Here is a 21,291-nt window from a genome sequence, read left to right on the forward strand (position 1 = left end):
ACCAATAGAGGGATTAAAAAAGACTTAGCAGTGTAGAATTCCATTTAATTTCCATATTTAGCACCCAGGTCCAAAATTAAGCTCCTCAAAGTTATTGCTTGTTTCATTTAACACCTAAGTCCTGGAGCCCCACCAATATACACACAAGCACGTTTAGTTTCTGCTTGAGCTTCCTAGATGCCTAAACTTTTCTTTCTGAACAGGGTTTCCTCTGTCCTGAAGATGAACAGTTACACAACTAGTAGTGGATAAGTAAGTCATTAATTTGCCTATTCCATCTGCAGGGCATTGCTACATGAACATTCATGTGCAAAGTGGAACCTGCAAAAAACAAAGCCACCACAGATGGTAACAATGACCTTTTTCTGCTCAGTGATGAGAGCTCTTTCTAATAGGGAAATGCAGATTTACTCCAGTCTCTTATGTGGAGCAAGCTGAATCTGTCTAGCTCCTCTGAAAGCTAGGATTCTTTAACAACAAGTCTATCACTAAGAGGAATATGGAAACTTGCATCACAAGAAGACAATTTCTTTGTAACAGATTTGGATAAAACTGGATTACGGTTGTCCTATTTTTCTCTGTATTGTTTCAAATGTTAGAAATCCTTAGACTTTTTAGAAGTCACAGCCATTACAGTAACTTTATTTAGAGTATTGAACGTATTTCTTCCCTTCTATCTGTCACCAACAAAAAGATTGCACAGGTGTAAGAAAACAGTATGCTCCTCATACAGCTATTTAATTTCTAAGAAGCAAAAATGCTGAAAACCTTTCTTTAATACTTTTTTGGTCTTAACTGACAGGATTTTTAATTGTGCAGACTAAGAAAGCAGCAATTATATACAAGATGATTGTCTCATAAGCCAATCTGGATTTATCAGTGAGTTCCTATTCACAAATGAGCTGAAGAGTAACTGGAAAGCACAGTAATAGGTAGTTTAATTGACTTTTTTTCGGTGTTGTAAATCTAACTTATTTTTCTTGTAAACTATGAGTAGCATGTGAATAAGAACTAGAAACATCTATGATGTATGCATGTTCTGACATCTGTAATTGGACTGTGGGCAAAATTCTTCTGTCATTTGCAAATGCAGTGTCACAGCAGTGGCATCCAAGAAAAATACTTTCAATCATCCAGAGTTCATACAATGGGAATTATTTCCAGGCCACTACCCTCACTTGTTTGTCAAACTGTTTTAATCAGTGTTTAATTGCAATAATGACCACAAGAATTCCATTAGCTTGCAACCAAATTTCTCCTATGTATGTAGACCTCATTTTCATCTCTGAAAGCCACATGCTCTGATGCCAACACACATAAAGATTTCTTTTATAATCCCTTAAGTATATTCTGTGTAGTAGTCTTAAAAATTCCGTTTTTAAGCATCAATTTCACTTCTCTCAGTAATTCTATTTCTGTATGTTCAGTTTTCACGCCATGAGAATCAGCAAACAGGGGACTGGTACAGACATAACTTCCAGAATGCTGGTGATTATATGTTTATTATTTAATAGCTATATATCAATTTTGTATTTATTTACAAAGAAAATTCCGTGTAAACTTGTATTATTACCCCTCTAAAGTGAGCTACCTCTATTTCAGTTAGTCCAGCTGATTTCTTTATGAAGACCTGTTAGATATTCAAGAGAAATCTCATGTAACACGGCCTCATACGTATAACTCCCGAGCTAAATCGTGTTCTCAGCAGAGCTGTTTAATAGCTGATGTGCAGCTGCACATAGGAGAGCTAGCGCAGCACTGAGCACCTGCCCATGAGCCACAGACCAGCTCCTCATCGCTGGCTTCCGAGCACAGCTGCCACAAGGCCGTGAATAGGAATTGTGCTCACTTCCCGCATCCATTGCGGAGCAGAAATTTTCTTGCTTCGCCCTCTCCACTTAGGAAAGATAAAGAGGTACTGGTAACCTTTGCAGGATTTGGATACACAGGTTGTGGCTTCCTGGGGATATTTCATCTGACAGGGGAGCACTGCTGCCTTTCACAAGATGAATGCAATGAATGGCCCATGTAGGAAGGGACCAAAGATAGAATTTATGGAATTCTACTGCTCTGAGAAAGCCTCTTGACTTGCCAGTGAAGCAGCAAGACAGAGGTGTTCCCACACATGAGGAAGGGTAAATGGTGAGATGGGTGTACATGTGCTTAAGCAAATATTTTGCGTGAAGGGTAAAGTTCATAGGTTCACACAAGCTGGCATATCACTTAGTAACTGCCAGGCTTCAATCCTGCCTGATCTTCACCAGAGAACAGTAGGCTTTGATTTTCAAATAGAACTAAAAGAATGGGTTCCTTCATATAGAGATTTTTTGCTTTTGTTTTTAATAATAAAAACTCTGTACAAAAGAAAGCCAGATACTTACTGCTACCAACAACTACATTTCCCATCATGACATCTGTAGGATTACTTATTTGACTTAGAAACACTTGCTGATGTCTAGGGAAAACTGGCAAATCGTTTGGCTCCGATTTTCCTTTTTTCTCTCTGCTAAATTATAGCGATAGCTGTACATTAAATAGTTTCCAGTATCCTGCCCGTCCCTTACTAGGTCTGTAGCTGCCACATGAATACTGTACCACCAGAGTGCCATAAAGGGTAGAAGTCCTTATTCAAACATGTGAATACTACCCAGCTGATGAGAAACTCATACTATTGTGTGAGCCATACTTCTGCCGTTTGAGAGCTCTGGTACCTACACGTATTAGAAGTAGTTACAGAAGAGAAAATGCTGGTTTATTCCTTTATATAACAGTAGCTTAAATTACACAGTTTATCAGGCTGCTATTAAAAGTATGAATTTTTGTAAATACAACTTAAATAAATCTGTAACATTATGTTCTCAGACTTTAACAACAGGTAAAATTGATGGTTTTCTTCCATAAAAACCTGCTTTTTAAAAATCAGGTCATGTATTTCAACTGAATATGTTTATGAAGCACTGACAAGAGGTGGAATTTAATTTCCTTTGTATTTTCCTGTGCTGATGTTTAAAATAAGACCTATAGAGGGAGCTCTTATACCAACCTTATAGTACCCGGTGTACGTAAGAAATGATCGAATGCAGCTCTTTGGATAATAATTTTAAAACAAAAGAATAAACATGATTAAAATGCCCCTCCTTAACATGAAAAGGTAGAGGCAAAATTCCATTAGAAAAATTTTCTTTTTTTCTGAAATAGTTGACAGATGATTTCATTGTACTGCTAAAATGTTGGTTACAACTGAAAAACACCAGGTTTTCCTGAATGCCCACAGGTGTCCAGCATTCATAGTTACATTGAAATTAGTGAAACTGACTACTAAAACTGAGCAAACATTACGGTCTAATTCTGAATTTAACTTAAAATTTTTAGTCACGCATTTACAACAGAGCAGCATTTTACTTTCACCATCCGCAACATTTAGAAACACAGACTGATGTATTATCTCTGGTTAAAACAGTAGCTAAATTTTAAGCAGGGTTTGATGCACCTTTTTATAAAAGTATTGTTTTGACAAATTCTATGCTTAACTCTATGGGAAAGTATTTTTATGAACAATATCAACAGATCTAAAATATGAGCTGAAAGAACTGTCTAGACATGTAATGAAGACTGCTTGTCTTCAAAAGCTAAGGGAAAATAAACCTTTGGCAAAACAGAAGTGAAAATTAATTCACTGAATTTTGCCTTACGCCCCATATATGTACTTCCCATGAAAAGGAATGTAAATTGGCTTGGATAAACTGTGGAAAATCACTGCCCACAAATATTACCCTGCAGACTGTCTTTTAATTTAGGGTAAGAAATACTGCAGTTTAGAAATACATAGCAGTTGCAAAGATGATCTGGAAACAGGACCTACCTCAGACATTATGGTTCTTCTGCTAGAATGAAAAATGTGACAAATACTGCAGAGGAGATACACTTAATCCCCTTAGATACTGAGGATGAGAGGCCCCTCTGCTCAGGTGCAACAGCCTATTAAACCTGCCTCTGCTTTTCTATCTTAAATACATTGTTTATTTCTTTATCACTTAACCATTCATCTTTAAAGGTAACAAAAGACTTGCTGATTCATTTTGAATATAAGTAGAAAAGTCATCCGACAACAATGTTTTCTTCTTAACAGATCTGGAGAGAACATTCTTATTTGTGTCCCTCCCATCTGCTGGGATTATTATTTTTTTAATGTATGTGTTTCACACAAACGGCTGTCAGTTTCAGTATCCTGTGTTGTTTTTTTTGTACTCCACTAATGTGCTGTAATACTGTCATACAACTGCTACCCAACATCCCAATCCAGCCAGAGGGAAAGCAGGGCTAGTTCTTTCTAGTAGACCCATAAATGGTTGCAACGTTGTTTTTATTAAATCAGATTGTTATTTTGAAGCAGTTACAAAAGCGCTCTGAAAAACAGAAGATGTGATCAGATTTTGTTTAGTTAGACCAGTGTAAATCTCCAATTACTTGGATAAGGATGATGGAGACAATCTGGGTATATGACAATACAAGTAGAATAAAAACACAATGCAGTGACTCATTGTAGAGGTTTCTAACTCCCAAGTCATGGCAGTTTAGATATTTCCATGCTAAAACAATTTAGCTACAACTCTAAAAGTAGAAAATATACTTTTCTTATCCATTCAAGAAAATATCACTGATTTCCGTAGAAGTTATCTGATGAAAGGTCACACATGTATGGTCTGCAGATTACAGTGATTTTCAATATTCTGTTGTTTCCTTTTTCTAGGAGGCTCCCCTTTTTTGGAAATACTCCAAAAGGAAAAAAATTATAGTACCACTTATATTATTGAAGCGCATGTATTTAGCAGTACACCCAGCATTTGAGGTGCTAGTCAGAAAACATTTTTTTAAAACTATGAGAATCACGGACTGGAATTTTCTAGATTTGTTCGCTCAGAAATGAATTTTACTGGCTGAATTAACTCAAGTCCAGGCACCAAATAGATTACCATCCAAACTATTCCACTAAAGGACAAAAGTGATTACAAACACTTGGTAAAACTTCTTTGACTTGAGTAAAACAGCACTACTATAAGAAATTTTATTCAAACTCGCTCCACTTCAGATAAGACAAGGTGTATTTGGTGTAGGTGGAAAGGTTTTGGTAATGGTGACGGCTACAGGGTGTCTTCTGTGGGAGCACGTGAGGGGTTCATGGCAGGAGGGAGGGGACCCATGGCAGGACACAGCTAAGTCCATCAGCCAAGCATGTGGCACTTCTTTGAAAACTTATTTTAAAAAGGGGCAGAAAAAAGAAGGGAGGAAGAAGGAACAGGAAGAGTGAGAAACAAGAAAGCCAACATCAGGGTCAGAGAGAGGAGGAGGAGGAGGCTCCCCATGCCAGAGCAGATATTCCCTTGCAGCCTGCAGAGAGGAACACACCAGAGCAGATGGATATTCCTGAAGGATCTGCCACCTGTGGAGAGCCTATACTGGAGCAGATTTTCCTGACAGGACTGCAGCCTGTGGAGAAGCCCACGCTAGAGCAGAGGAGAAGTGTGAGGAGGAAGGAGAGGCAAAGTGGAACGGTTATGGACTGATTGTAACCCCCCATTCACCATCTTTCCTGCACCCCTCAGGGCTAGTAGAGCAGTCTGGAGTGAAGTTGAGCATGGGAAAGGGGGCAGAAGAAGTGTTCTAATGCTTGTCTTTTTGCTTCCCATTGCCTAAATTAGTAATTATTTTAATTTTAATTGGCAATAAATTAGGTTAATCTTCCCCAAGTCAAGCCTGCTTTGCCTGCAACAGTAGTTGGTAAGCAATGTCCCTGTCTTTATCCCCGTTCCCCAGCTTTCTCAATTCTGTTCTTCCTGTTTTCTCCCCATTTCCCACTGAGGAGTGAGCAAGCAGTTGGGTGGGAGTTTGGCTGTTGGCCAGCCCTAAACCACCACATTAGCTAAGCTTAAAATCCCCGACAGGATACTTCTAAGTGCTCAGAATTCCAACTGAAATTGCACACTGTGTCTTTAAATATGCTTTTGCGTTACTGTAAGACTTTAAAAAAATAAATGTAGAGCTTGACCACCAAACCTTTGCAGAAACTAACTCAAAGCCCCCTTTCCATCGTTCGTCAGCTGGCTGTCCCTTGCCTTTACTTTACAGAAATCTCTAAGACCTCTGCACTACCCAAAGATGAGCTGAGCAGGGTCTTTCTGCACATTATCAGGCTCCCTGCTGAGAAGAGGTGGTGCCACGTTAAACGAAAGAAACCTTTGGGTGAGCTCTCAAGTCACCCTTGCTTAGCTCTAGCCTCAGCTGGACAAAAAATCTCATTGCCTCAACTGCCTCCAATTATATGACAGACACTACTAAACAATAGATAAACCCAAACCATGACAGGCACCTTCCAGAACAGATCTGCGCTAACCAAGGAGGCAGTCAGATTAGTTGTATATGCAACAATTTTTAATTTTCCCTAAGAAATCCTTATTCAGCACCCTGCTCTGTCAGCATCTGCAAGTTGTTCTTAGATGAACTGCTCTGACAAACCAGTAGTGAGAGCACTGACAGGTCTGTGCCAGCCAACAGGCTCAAGCCCACTATACCTCCATATTGCCTCCTGTAACTGGACTGCAGACTCACAGTGCCTGTGGATTTCCCCTTTGATTTTAGTTAAGCCTCTAACTTCTTTAAAATGTCCCTTAATCACTTACTACTCACTAATAAATGGCTTAAAAACTCTATCCTTCAAAAATCTGCAAAACTTAAATGGTAAGACTTCATACCTACACTCCTGTGTAGTTCCTTCGGTTTACAGATGATGTTTGAAAACTACCAAAACAAGTAGCTTGTGTGGGATGATCTATGAAATTTGTGTGGACAAATAGGGTCAGACTTCCCAGAAAGGCTTGAAAATGAATGAAATGCTTTGAATATTTGATGCTGTAGGATCTAGGTCACAACAAACTACTAACATACGGGATTTAGAAGGAACTCTGCTGAAGGCATGTGAGGCCATCTGCTGTTGACCATACACAGGACACTATACTAGATGACTGCCTTGATTTATTACACTTCTCTTTTCCATTTTTTTCTGTCTCTAGCACCTACTTTGAATATACATTTCAATATAGAAATTTTTCCAAAGGGCATTCCATGAAGTGCCTGTGTGATCTGGATACCCGTTACCTGCTTCTAACTTAAATTTCTAGTTTTCCAGATTTCAAAATGAGAAAAACAGAGCAAATGTGAAGAGATGGTAAAATGAGAAGCAGTAAAGAGCAATGTATTTTCATTTCCTAAAAAAAGATGACAAAACACATTGGTGCAAGGACTATTGAAACTAAAGGGAAAGTGTTCTGTAACCTTCATCTGCGATTTGGAGAATATATTCTATTAACAATTACTGAAAAGATCCATACATTCACATGATCCATTTTTTTCTCTTTTAGTCAGACAATGTCACTGTGACAATTCTAAACCAGAAGGAAAACAGTCCACTAAGCAGATCTTTACCAGTTTGCTCAGAATAAGTTAGTATTTGGGATTCTGGATGTATCAAACACTTCTAGGAGTGCTTTGAATAGGTCATTCGTATGCTCTGGAACATTTTTTTATCTTTTTAAAAACAAATACCCAAATAGCTCCACATAAAAGTACTCCAAGTGAAAACGAAATTGTGGTATAGTGTCAGTAGAAGGATCTCGCACAGCCCCACCAGATATTTCACAGATCAAATCTGTATGGGTAGTTATGTTAAAAATCACAGCTGGGAGACTGTGAGAAAACTTGAATGTGTCAAAAAAAAAAAAGAGAGAGAGAAAAAAAAATAGATTAGCTTCATGGAATGTTTAAATTCATATCTGGAGAAAGAAATTTTTAAAACCATCTGTTGACAAAATGTGTTCAGGAACCAGTATCTTAGCATAAAGAACTTTGCATTTTTTTTACTTTGGATTTTTGAATCCTGCTCTAGTCTCCACTTGACTGTGTTGCTTTTTTCTCCTCTTGAATTGCCTATTCCTGCTTGGGAAGCAAGGATGCTTCCACAAAGTCTTCCTTGGTCATCCAGTAGTCTGTATTAGCCGCTGCACAGCCATACTGCTCATTTCCACGTCTTGAATGATTTAAAATGAGTAGTAAGGCTGTACATACACTACTTTGGGTAGGTCCGCAGCTAAATGAAATGCCCAGGCTTTGGAATGACTGTGACTTTGGAGCCCTGGTGTTCTTCAACCTGCATGAAGGGACTGCGTCCACAGCACAAATTGCTCAGCCTACGTACAGGGCTATGGTTCCAGCTGCCATACTATCCCTAGTACCAATCTCCGTTTTGTTGGATTTTTTTTTGGAACAGGGTATAAATGCATATGGATGGACAGCTCTGCTTCACCACAACAACAGTTCCAGAACTTACAGAAATAATTGGAGGCTGCTGTATAAACATGGCACTTTTAAATATTTTGCCACTTAACCATTTGCCACGCTGAGGAGGTGAACAACAGCACTTTTGCAACAATCTGTCTTGCCATGATAGACAGAGACACAAAGTGTCAGCTTTTCTTTGTTCACCCAATAAATGCAAACTTGTTTTCTTCTGGAATGGGAAAGCAGCCTCTTCAACAACTTTGAGCACATAATTTAATGTAATGTGACAGTATTTGAATTCTTATGCCAAATTCCTATGCTGACAGGAAATGGTAATGCAGAAAGCATTCATATGAAAGATAAGAATAGCAAGGTAAAAAATGGAACATGAGAGAAAAAGAACTACAGCGAATAATTTTTCATATACAAATAACGGAGTGTATTATTTCTCGTATAGCTAAAAATTATGTAGAAAATCTAAACGTAGATCTGTAAATGTATCCAACAAAGAGGAAGTAGCCAGCACTTCAGTGTATGTATAATTTTAAAGCATGAATTTAAACACCACTTAATTGATAGTACTGGAAGGATTCCTGATTAAGGAATGCTTAATTTAATGCTTTGTTCAGATGAGACCTTAATGCCCAGGTAATTGTTTCAAGTATTTAAGTGTTATGAAACAGAACTATAAAGCAATTAGAAAAACTAGAACAGATTTTACACACTGTGTAGTAAATTTAGGTTTGGTTGGAAATTTCCCTGTGTAAGCCTGAGAGATCGAAGATCTCCCTTGGCTGGAGACTCATCTTGCAAGTTACTGTTGATGCTGTTGAGAGCAGTTATCCTTTATTGTTTGGTACTCGACATCTTACTAGAGCAAACCTCCATGCACCAAAGTTGGCGATGAATACAAAGTCTTCTCTTAGATGAGTCTGTAGGAGGTTTAGCACTTGAAGGGACATGACAGGACACGGGTCGTGAGAAGGCCATGCACTTAATTGCATGGTCCTGTCCAATTAATTTAGCAACTGCACTGGCTGATTTCAGTGAGGGGCACAGAATCAAAATTGTTTTTTCTAATGAGAGAAAAGTTTTTTTAGAATGTTGAGAACTACTGAGAATTAGTAAAAAATATTTGTTAACAGGACAATTCCAACCCAAACAAAAAAAAAAGTTAAGAAACCAGAAGCAAAAACCCAGTATATGTGGAATTCTAAGAGTCCATGTTGAAGTCTTTTTCTAATGCTGAACTTCATTATCTCATGTTCTCACTTCTCTTAAGATACATGAACATATTGCTAAAATAGTCTGGATTTATAAGAACTTCAGTGACAATCAGAAGTAATTTTCTGAAAACAATATAACCTAAACTACACAGAACCATGGTAAGCAGAGTGTCTAAAAATTGCAGCCATGTGGGACTTCTTAATCAAACAGTATTTAATTATCAGAAATGATTACTTAAAACCCATGACTAAATTCTCAGCTTTGGCCTCAGCTGTGTTTTGGTAGAAAATGAACGAAGAAAATTACTGGAATATGCTGGTGAAACAGATGCCAGAGTAGTGGGCCTAAATGGCACATAAAGGTGCTCTTCTTGATGTCTTCATTGTAGATCAGCGCAACTGCAATTTTTAAGCACATCTCTGAAGATGGGCATGAAGCTTCAGTATACTTTTTTTTCAACAAATGTGTTTTTTGCAAAATTTTGCCAAGAAAGAAATTTTCTCTCAGAAGTACTGAAATGAAAAAACTATTTTGGATTGGTCTAACATTAATTTTGAACCCATGCAGGCTTCTGTGGTACCCCTAATTTTTGTGGACATAGGGTCACTAGCATGACATGAAAGACATAATTAGCTGCCCTTGCAAGTCTTTTAAAATGTAGTTCTAGATCCCTTTTTAAAGCACTATTTACAGAGATAAGTGAGTGTTTTGCTCAGCTTATTCACTGATTCTACTTCATATGCCAAGATACATACCAGAGTTGCTGGGTACTGTGACGCGTTAGGGCCCCAAATTGCAGCAAATTGACATTTAAAATCAATTTTTTAGGAAAGAATTAGGAAAAGAGTATGATAAAAATCTAATCTTCACATGCTTTATTTAGGAAACGCTACAGCAATAATAAAATATACTATTAGACTGAAATATGATGTAAAAACATTAAATAATATATACAGTATTTTTCAGAGATAATAAGTACTGGTGCACCTATTTAATAAGTGGTTCACCTAAAACACCAAAGGTTGAATGAAAGATTTTCAAGACTTCTCCCAAAACATAAAAAAAGTGAAATATTCAAAACATTCATTATTCTTGTTAGTCATGTTTATTACAGTAGTACCACAGATCTAAAGGTAAGTGGGTTCCAGCGGCTTGCTAGAAGTACATTCAGGTCTCTGCCCTGAAGAGTTTCCAAACAGTTAATATGACAGCAGAAAATTTCATATTAATTTCAGTACTGTTTGGACATGGGCTACGAGGGAAAAAAAGGCAAGAAACAGAAACACTGAAGAGAAGGGATAACAAGGGAGAAGAGGGTATGAGAAAATTTCAAGTCAAGCAAAGGTAACAGCAGCTGTCAAAAAAAAAGAGTCAACACTTAAGTTTTCTAGGTTTTTCAATATCCCCACAGTTCCTGCTTCTATAGATGCACCTAACAGCTGAATCTTCTGGCTGATTACTCCCTAAGAAAATTGCTTTCACAGAAGAAGCCTGAAAAGCTTTTCACGTCCAACAGTGATAGCAAGTATTCTAAGGGAAGGACAAAATGGGGCAACAGAAGGGCATGAAGTTAGAGAACGCTTGTGGAAACACTGAATTGTCTGAACAAGGTCAGCTCTGATGCTGCAGCATTTCTAATAGGACCCTGCCAATGTAGTTCAGTCCCCAAATCTCTCTGGCTACATACGTTGTTTTCTGTCACTTCAGTTTCTGATGTAAAAGGTTTGTATAGCTCAAAACAGGAGTGTAAAGCAGAGTGGTTATTTCAACCATCGCTACAGATAAATAGGCTTACCTATGACTGGAATACTCCATTATTCCCAAATTAGATTTAGAGAATCAAACCCTGTGCAATCTAATGGTGTTGGAATGCTGCTTGCGCATAGCAGAGCTGAGCATTCCAGTTAAGGACTTAAAATAGAGCAACACCTTACTTTTTGATATACTTTTCCAGGCTGGAGTTTGGGACCCAAAATGGAGTGCCGAATATAGAAGGCATGTCAAAATGGAAGCCAAACCACCCTAGACCTGCAGCCTACTCCAACCCTAGACCAAGGTACCGTGTAGATGAATTTACAGTTCACTAGGCTGAAGATACAGAATGATAAATACTCATCATTTATGTGAGTTCTGAATCTCTGCTCACCTGCATCTTTACGTGCTTTATCTGCTTAGAACATAGAAAAAATCATGGGAGCAAGGACTAGAATACAAGTCCTCCTTACCACCAAGGAAGTTCCTTAACAATCTTCAATGACCACCTGCACTGGGTCTTGCTTGAAACCCAAGTACAGTGCAGGCCTCTCTACCATTTTGCTCCTTGGTGCACAATACCCTTCCCATGGGGTCAGATGGCAATGTGCCCCCTCCTTCCCCATAGATACCTCATGGCTTCGGTTCATATCAGAGAGGAAAAGCTTCGCTGCTCTATGTCTGCCAGGGAGAATACGGTGATTTGTGGTGATCTCTGAGCATGGGGTAGGGTCCCTGGATGCTGGGCCAGGGTGTTGAGCGTGAGATGGAAGAAAGGGGCAAATAAGTGACTGACAAAGATTATGTCCAGCCTACTTTTAGCTCGCCCACCTTCCCCTGACTGTAGTCAGGGCGTTTTTCTGGGAGGTAGGTGCAAGTGGTCTAGAAATTAAGTTGACTCAACTTCAGCTTTGGTTTAAAAGAAAGCAGCAGGTGCCACTGTGTTTTGTGAGGAGTCCAAAGCTCTCAGTGTGTGTTAGGCTCCAAGGATGCTCTGACAGCACCTATGGGATCAAGCTCATCAGAGCGTGGACAAGCAAGAACGCCTCACTTCTGCATGCTGATTTGGTTTACCATTAGGTACTTTGCTAAGCTCTTCCACTTTGTCAAAACTTAAGTTACGCTGTGTCGTGGCAGATGTAGAACTTCCAGGCTTTTCAGAACTGCTGTTTTGGACATAGAGAAGTAAATGCTAAATTCAGTTTTCCGTATGTTTGCCCTTTACTAAATCTGGCCTCCAGTTATGAAAGACAGATCTATAAAGGGAGATACTAATACCTTGTATCTTCAAGTCCCAACTGCCTGCTAGAGCACAGTTTCAAAGACAAAGGTACAGAGGAAAAGTGAGTCTGTAGAGGTTAGCTATTTTGAGAACTCTAGCTTTAGTAAGTAACCTTGTTTTCTCCTCTATTATTTGCTTTCTGAATTCACCTATTAGAAATTGAGGTATTTTTTTTTCAACTTGCATCTTAAATTGAGTAAACAGATCTTATTCTCAGCAACAGGACCCACCTTAACTCAGTTCCACAGAAAATAGTCTTAACTTCTCATTGTCCCTTTCCATCATTTCAGATGCACATGGCTTGTCTAATTAGAGAAATTTTTGCAAAGGAACCTGGTGAGAACAACGTATTTGTGTCTTACCCTCTAGAGAAAGGAGTAAGCTATGGTATACTTACTGCACTATCGTGCACTAGCTTGTCCATAAAGAACATGTTCACAAAATACCCATATCTGAGCTTACTTCCCAAAACATTCCCATGCAGACCAACTTCCATTAGTCAAAAATGGGATTTGAGTCACTGTAGCAGGTGCAGTCTCTGATGCACATTAGTAAGTCTGGAGTCACTTCAAGACTGAGAAACCAGTGCAGATATTCCAAAGCGGAACAAACGCAGTCAGAATTTGCCCCTAGAATTTGATATGCTCAAAATCACAAGAAAATTGTAAGAATTTAAGAAAGTTATTGTAAATGTTTACAGAAGCTGAATGTAAAGGCTGAGGGAAAATGAGACTTTATGCGGTAGGAGTGTTCAGTAATGAACTTGCTCCAGATCCTGAAAGCTCTTCTTCTGAGGGAGACAAAGATCTCCCTGACTTTTCTCATTTCGGACAGTCCCAGTTAAGCCGTCAGGACAAGTTACTGAGAAGGTACTATTCAATGATAGTAAGAATTGCGGGATCTGGCCTGCCAGATTGGAACAACTTACTGAGATGGTTTTAGTATATGCCTGTGAATGCAGATGGGAAGTTTTGGATTTCCAACAGTTTTCAGAAGCAGAGAATCTCAACATTTTGAACTTACTTAATAGGATTTTTAAAGGCAGATTTTTAAGGTCTTCACGTTTTATATATCTTCACTATTTTGGCAAACGCACGGAATTCAGGGGGACATTATGCTGTTGGTATTATCGTGTGTAACAGTATTGATTCTTTCAGTGAATATTGACTGCTCTGCTTTCTTAGGTGTCACCACATTATTTTTAATGTTTAATTACACTGTCATGGTGCAACCTCTGTGAAGCACTTACCTTATTTTTAACTTTCATCTGTCTGTTGAAACAATGCTAACTGTAACTGAGATAGGATCCAGGGGCAGTGCCTGTAATTCAGAACTCTGGCCATCAACATTGCTACCACTTTCCCCACCTCTGACACATAAGCCTTAGAGGAGGACAATGGCAGTGACTGTAAAGACATCTAGGGAGGGCAGATGTGCATACATGCTGCTTGATTGCTATCTAGCTTGGGCAGAGCTCTAGTTTGTTGTTCTATCTGCTGGCATCACCTTGGTTTTGATGCACGATTATAAAAATTCGTCCCTGTTGAGCTAAGTGTTGCTATGTGTTGTTTCTGCTCAGCTATACTGCCTGCCAGCAGTGCTTTATTCAACATCTGAAGTTAAACAGTTAAAACGGTTACTGTTATGTCTGTCTTAATGCAGCTTTCATTAAGTTATAAGCCTGATGTCTCCTTCTCTCTTAATTTGTAAAATGTTTTGGAGCAGTCTTTTATGTTTGCTTGTGTGCTTTAGAAAGCAGATCATTTTAAATTGTCATAATTTGGGGAAAATTCAGAGAGTTTAATAAAAATTTGGCCACAATTAGGTGGCAATAGAATATTTTAACACAGCCTTAGGAACTGATTAATTAGGTCTGAGAAATTACCCTCTATTGCTTATTGAAAACATCAGAAATCTACTGTAGAATGCAAAGGAAAACAAAAGTAGAAATCACCTAAAACTACATACTTAAAGCAACCCTATGGTAAAAATTTTCTGCATGGCAATAAAGATGGGAACGCAACCAAGATGTGATTTTTAGGTCTACTTCCTCAACTTTTCTTGAACTTAGGAGAAGTTACATTAACAACTGTTTTAGAAAACAGATGCACCTCACTGTCAGATAAGAAATGTTTATCTTGGAATTTTCCCAATGAGAAAATGTACAGCGGCTTTTGTCACAGGCTGGGACACCTAGAACTAATCTAGTCCAACCCTCCTGCTCAAAGCAGTGTCAGCTAGAGTAGGTCACTAAGGACTGTGTCCAGCTGAGTTATGAGTGTCTCCAAGGACGGAGACTCCACACCCTCTTGGGGCACTTGTTCCAATATCCTACCAACCTCGCAGTAAAAAAGGGGTTTTAAAAATGTTTAAATAAAAACTTCTGTATTGCAATTTGTGCCTGCTGTCCTATCACTTGATACCACTGAGAAGAGTCTGGCTGTGTCTTCTTTACACTACCCCATCAGGTGTTTTTTATACACATTGGTAAGATCCCCTTCCAACCCTTCTCTTCCCCAAGCCAAACAACCCCAGGTCTGTCAGCCTCTCCTAGTATGTCAGACGTTGCATGCTCTTAATCATCTTCATGGCCAGTGCTCTGGTGTGTCCCTTTCCCTTTTCTACTGGGGAGTCCAGAACTGGACACAGTACTGCAGCCTCAACAGTGCTGAGTAGAAGGGAAGGACCAACTCCCTAAACCTGCTGGCAACACTTCCTAATATAGCATAGGAGGCTGTTGGACCTCTTTGCCACAAGGCCACTGTGCTGGCTCGTGTTTGACTTGGTGTTCACCAGAACCCCCCAGGTCCTTTTCTGCAAAGCCTCTTTCTAGGTGGTTGGCCCCAAGCCTGTACTGATGTACAGGTTTATTCCTCCTTAGATTCAGGGCTTTGAAACAACAGTCTGAACAACAGAGGACAATCACTTTCAAAGCTATGTTCACGCAGATGTACATTGCCATGCACCCCTGATCTCCTTGCACAATTTCATTTCATGCAAGAAAAAGCCACTGTCAACATATATATCAGACTGTCACAGAGACGCTGCCAGTTCTGGTTTCAGCGTGCCAAGTGCACACAGAAGTACTTGCATTACGTAAGCATATCAAGTGCTTGAGAATATGAAAGGGACGTTTACAAAACTGTGCACACAGTTGTGCAGACCTGTATCTTAAAATACAGTTCCCAGTTATCTTTCTGTTTACATCCCAGAGTTAAGTGTACTTCATCTATAAAGCTGGCTTTCTATTTGATGACTTCTAAAACATAACCCGTTTTTATCATCTTATAAAGCAGACCCCCTTCAAAACAAGAGATTTGCACCTTTTTTCCCCATCTGCCTGTTGCTACAAGTATTTTTCCTTTCTTTTCTTTTGGAAAAAAAGTCATGCTGACTCATTTGCTCACTGCTTTACTTTCTTCAGTTTTGACCATGCCATCTGATACTGCAAGGGTGCACAGTGTAATTAATTTGAGATATTTAACTTCTGATACATTAATACAACAGAAAATGTAATGAAAGGACCAAACCTTACTCAATTCCTTCAGAAGATAGTTCATTAAAAATCACTAAGAATTTTTAGTACTAGTGCGGTGAGCAGGAATTGACTTGAAGTCCTGAGAAAACCAACACTAAAAGAAGAATGTACTTCGACTTGCATTCCAAAAGATCATCAACTAGAACTAGGATATTTTAATCCAAATTATTTTTGTTTCTAATCTTTACTCCCTGAAAGCCATGACAGTACCGGTAAACTCAGACGTGCATCTCTTCTTTGATAAAATTCCACCTATTTCTACAAGGAAAATGCCTAAGACAGCAAGTTAAGAAGCGGATGTAATAGCCACAAGACCCTAATAAGTTGGGGATCCAATTTGAAAATTCCTTTCTCAATAATATATATTTTTTTTGTAAATTCCTTTGTAACATTTTTAAGCACACCACAATGTAAAGATGTCATTATTCATCCTTGACATTTTCTGAGTAAAAGACTCATATTTAGACAAATCCTGAAATCTTCTGTGAGAACTCGTATTTGTCAGATACAAATTGTTCACGTGCAGCCTTTGGCTCAGGAAACCCGTAAACCACTAACTGCTGGGAGTGGCAAGTATATGAGGGAAGGCATCATTTTATGCACAGCCTGTTTTTATATGCGTTTTTATGAAATCTCTGCTACTGGCAGCTGTCAGATTTGAACTAGATGGGGTGATATGGTCTAATCCAGTGCAGACTTCACAAGGTTTTATGTTTCTTCGCTACTTCCTTGTCATCAGCTCCTTTGTTTTTCTTTCTCTCAGTTTTTAAAACTTAAGTGTGGCTTTCACTCTCTCCATTTCCCTAACTGAATCTCCTTTTGATAGCATATCAGTGTGTACTTTGTCTATAGCTACAACTGCAGTCCTCTCTTCTTGTTCATATTACCCCACTGCCTTACTCTGATGTCCACCTCATCTGCCAGAACGGATATGCCCATGATCAGTTTTTTCCTCCTCATGACTTCTATCCTGTTCAGTTTCTAATGCACTACCTCCACTTCAGTGTTTCTTTCCCTTCCCACAATTCCCAAATCTTCTTCCAGAGGTGCCTTTCTCAGCAGTAGTGGATCTGTCCCTGTTTCTTTCCTTCCAAGTCTTTGCACCTTTCCTCTTTGTTACCTTCCCTAATCTTGTAGAACTGGTGAGTTAGGAGGGGAAATAGGTGCCTCTTCCAGCTGCCTGAATCAAGAGTGCATTTAAGAGCCTCAAATATTGATGTATTCAAACAGGATGCATAAAATGAAGCTGTCTGCTAATTTTCCAAGGAAGACATCAGCACAAACAAGATTAATGAACTCAGTGTTGTCCTCAAAGATGATGTCAACTTCTTGAAAGAAACTCATAGAGTGCCCTGCAACAGCTCAGGTCACTTAGAGACTAACTGAACTTTACCGATGACCTTAACTAATAGAATGCTAATACGTAATGAAATTTTATAGTCTACTAACATAATTAGCTAATTGCTATTATTCTCTCTGTGTGGGAAAGCAATAAGCTTTCTTTAACAAGCTTTGGAAGACAGAACTGATTGTGTTACCCAGGAGTTCGCGCAGTGCAGTGCTGTGCATTTTGAACTAAAGCAGTGAACTAAGTGAGACTTTGTCCCACCTGCTGATTACCAGTGGTTTCTGAGCAATACACTACTCTCCCGACTATTTAATATTAAGGATGATTTAATACATTCCTGTCCCTATGTATTTTTCTTCCTGCTACTTTTTCCTCCTACCAAACCAGTTTCCCATTCCAGATCGTATGCCATATGCTATTTCTTTTCTACACTGAATCCTTGCTGCATCTCCCATCTTTCCTCACAGATAAACCAAACAAGTTCAGTTGGCTCATATGGCTTTCCTCAGCTGTAGGAGGGCGGGGATGAGAAGCACATCTTGTAAAATGTCTGTCAAACCAAACAAGTAATTTCCAGAGGGTTTCTAACACCTACCAGTTGTTATGGATATCACATTATTATCACAGTTATTTAAAACAGTTTTAGATTAGCTAAATGTCAATCTCGCAGCAACTGCACAACCTTCAGGACATCTTTGTGTATATGACAGACTCCCAACTGTGAAATGACTACGTAAAAAAACTCCATACTTCTAAATGAGCATGTATTGATGGTTTTCTTTATGGGAGAGAAAAAAAAAAGATTAAAAAAATCCAAGTAAGGTTCTGCTATTCAGATGTATTATTTTGGTTCTGCTATTAGTCTCTCTTTTGAGTCTGAAAGCGCACAAGATCAATTTCACTACGGTTTGCTTCCACGTTTCCAGTGCTACCGTGCTGAGGGAGCGTACAATGGTTAAAGAGAAATGTATCTTTTGGTTGGTTGGGGTTTTTTTTTAATTCTCACAGACGTTAGTAACTTAAAAACATGCATTTTGTTTGAGGAACAAATCAGAGGTTGCAAGATCAACTTTAAGTGTCTTTGCACAAAATCACATTTAAACATGTTGACAGTTCTACTAAAATGACCAACCAGTGTTTTCCTCTGTTTAGTTAGTGTGGTCTTCCTTTATATACTAAACCTACAGCAGATTTCTCATATACGTTGAAGTGATGAAAGAACTTCAACAGGGATTAGGCAGAGCTGCAAAAAAGCTAAGTTTTTTCCAAGTTGTACACAATGGTTTATAGTGGGTAAGGCAGGCGCAGAAAGTTCTGACAAAGTGTAGTGAGAGAGAGACACAGCTCGAGAGCTAGATGGGCTAATAAAAATGCCCCTGTCACCATGCTGTGAAGAACCCACAAATAACTAGACTTTTTGTAAGTAGCGTGAATTCCCATTTTGTAAGACACAGATATTTATCCTGTTTCATCTCATACTGAGGCATAGTCTCAAGTATGTGGTGATACATCCTGTCACCATGGAAAGGAATATCCATAATGTATTATCAAAGAATAAATGAAAACGTTATGTGCTGGCAAAGCTTCAATCCTCACTTCAACACAAATAAGGATTTGAAAACAGAATGTAAACACAAATTTTCACAATAGTATTTGCATTCCCACCCCTTGACGTAATTTTCACTTAATTATTTTTTAGTCTAATTTTTAAGTGTCTAGATGAACTGAACTCTACCTGTTCAATCAGGTATACCCGATAAAGGGCTGGGCAGAAAGCTATTGCTATTTTACCCTTGAAAGGCAAGGCTTCTTCCTTGATCTTTTTGCCTAGTGATACGGAGTAAAATCCTGTTCATCTTACATAAAAGCATCCAGTGAAATCAGCAGGATACCGTCTTGGTAAGGGGACCAGGATATGACCCAAAATTGCACTGTCATAAGGATATGAGCATTCTGTAGAATTTGTGGTCATACATCTCTATGCCCGGAACAGAAACACGAGTTAATGCTTTTGCTGAAAGTTTCCATAATGTAGTATTTAGCAAAGATGTGCATATGAGTACAGCTTTAACTGAAAGTAAGTAGACTCCTACCCAGAAATTGCTGCTAGTTTTTGATGAGCCTGGTAGGCCATCTCACATCCTTGGGTTCGAGTTTTGTGCATTTCCGCATGCAGAGATGGGCAGGTGACTGAGACATCCCCAATAGAAATTACCAGCTCCCGATACAGAGCCACTTGGGTATTGAACTCCTGGACAAGCTGAAAAACAAAGAGGATTTACTTACGTGAGACATTTAACTACACTGATAGAAACAATCAAGTTTTTAAAAAACACGCCCAATCTAGGGCTTGTTCCTGCTGCTGCCCAATTTCATGGCATACAGAATCAAGTGCCCAAGATTTAGGAAATGACTAGGGCCTCCATGACAGCTGCCTCTTCTGGGAGCTACAAATGTTCATTTGCAGGAAAGTAGTGTTTCTGCTTTTAATCTCTGAAAGTGTTTGAGTTATTAGTCTTAAATAGTCTTAAATTGTAAGCAGACAAAAAAACAGCTGTTTTACCAGTAGCATGAGGTTATTTTTTGCTATCATAAAAGACAAAAATATCTCCAGAAATTACTGACTTTGCTCCTCCTGCTTCCTGATTAACAGCACACTTAGGGATTGGAATGTAGCAATTGGAATGTACACTGGCAATTTTGCTAATTTATTTTGTAACGATTCCTGTTCTGCCATTGGCCTCTAACCCAGATTTCAGATTTAAAGTTGATCTGAAGTTATTGGCTGAGAAGATGTACCAAATAGGCACTTCCCAGTTAGGATTCTAGAATGCACTTTTTCTAGTCTGTGTGTGTGTGTGAAACAGACAAAGGAGTGAATAAACACTTCAACCTTTACAGAAATCTAATACCCAGCAGATACACATGGATGCTATTGGATTAAATGGGTAACTTTTACAGTGATGGAAAGATTATTATTTTTCAGTTCCACTGATCACGCACGTGGGATTATATTTTAAGGAAACGAAGCTGTCTTCTGAAAGAAAGCACATCCGACCATTTGCTGCACATGGTGGTGGGGGTGGAAAGCAAGGAGCAATAGAACAGAATGTTTATTTATCTGTGTTTTGCTAATTTGACCTCAATTTCCAAACCACATAAAAACAGACAAGAGTAACTGCTTATAATTCCGCAGCCATCATTATCACCAGGAGTTCAACATATCCCAACATACCAGTTTGCTAAAAACCTGGATTCTATCAGATCTAGCTAGTTTTAAAGTCAAGCCCTCAAATTCTCATACTTAGAAAATAAACAAGCCGCTGCTTCTGCAGTATTACATTCCGACTCTTCATGCATCCCACTGCAATTACTCTGTAACTGAGAACTAGTGCCAGGACCCACTTTTTGGCCATGCTTTCTTAAAGGTCATTGTAAGAGTAGCAAATAGGTTTCTCTGCTTCTGGAGCAGCAAAACAATCCCAATGCATTCCGGCACATCTGCACCCTCCCACCCCCAAGCCCCAAACCAAGCCAAAAGCACACACCAAACAAAGCTCCAGGCACAACATTTGCTAATCCTGGCTTCAACTTGCTCGTTCTGTAGCTTAAGACAATGCATGAAAGCAATGGAGAGAAAAATGTTTTTACTACATTGTGCCATAGCGTAATTACGCTGCATTAAGAAAAAGAGAAAAGTGTCTCATCCTGCAACTGGTAACTGGTTTCGTCAGACACATTTTGACTGTTGTCACCTGACGTCCCCTGTCTAAACAGAGGGCACATTCAGCCACCTCAGCGTTGCCAAGAAAA

At 38.9% G+C, this 21,291-nt stretch overlaps 1 protein-coding gene across 1 annotated transcript in view; it reads right to left on the bottom strand.

Annotated features, from left to right (window-relative positions):
• Positions 1-19,689, bottom strand: part of LOC104131462 (regulator of G protein signaling 7 binding protein) — a 35,314-nt gene extending 15,625 nt beyond the window's left edge. The window contains exon 1 of the mRNA XM_035900178.1: positions 19,572-19,689. Within this exon, the coding sequence (XP_035756071.1) occupies positions 19,572-19,642 (71 nt within the window). The 5' untranslated portion in view covers positions 19,643-19,689. The remainder of the gene's footprint in view (positions 1-19,571) is intronic.
• Positions 19,690-21,291: the final 1,602 nt, after the last annotated feature.

The sequence above is a fragment of the Egretta garzetta genome, unplaced genomic scaffold, assembly GCF_000687185.1.
Source record: "Egretta garzetta isolate BGI_Z169 unplaced genomic scaffold, ASM68718v1 scaffold878, whole genome shotgun sequence".
NCBI lineage: Eukaryota > Metazoa > Chordata > Aves > Pelecaniformes > Ardeidae > Egretta > Egretta garzetta.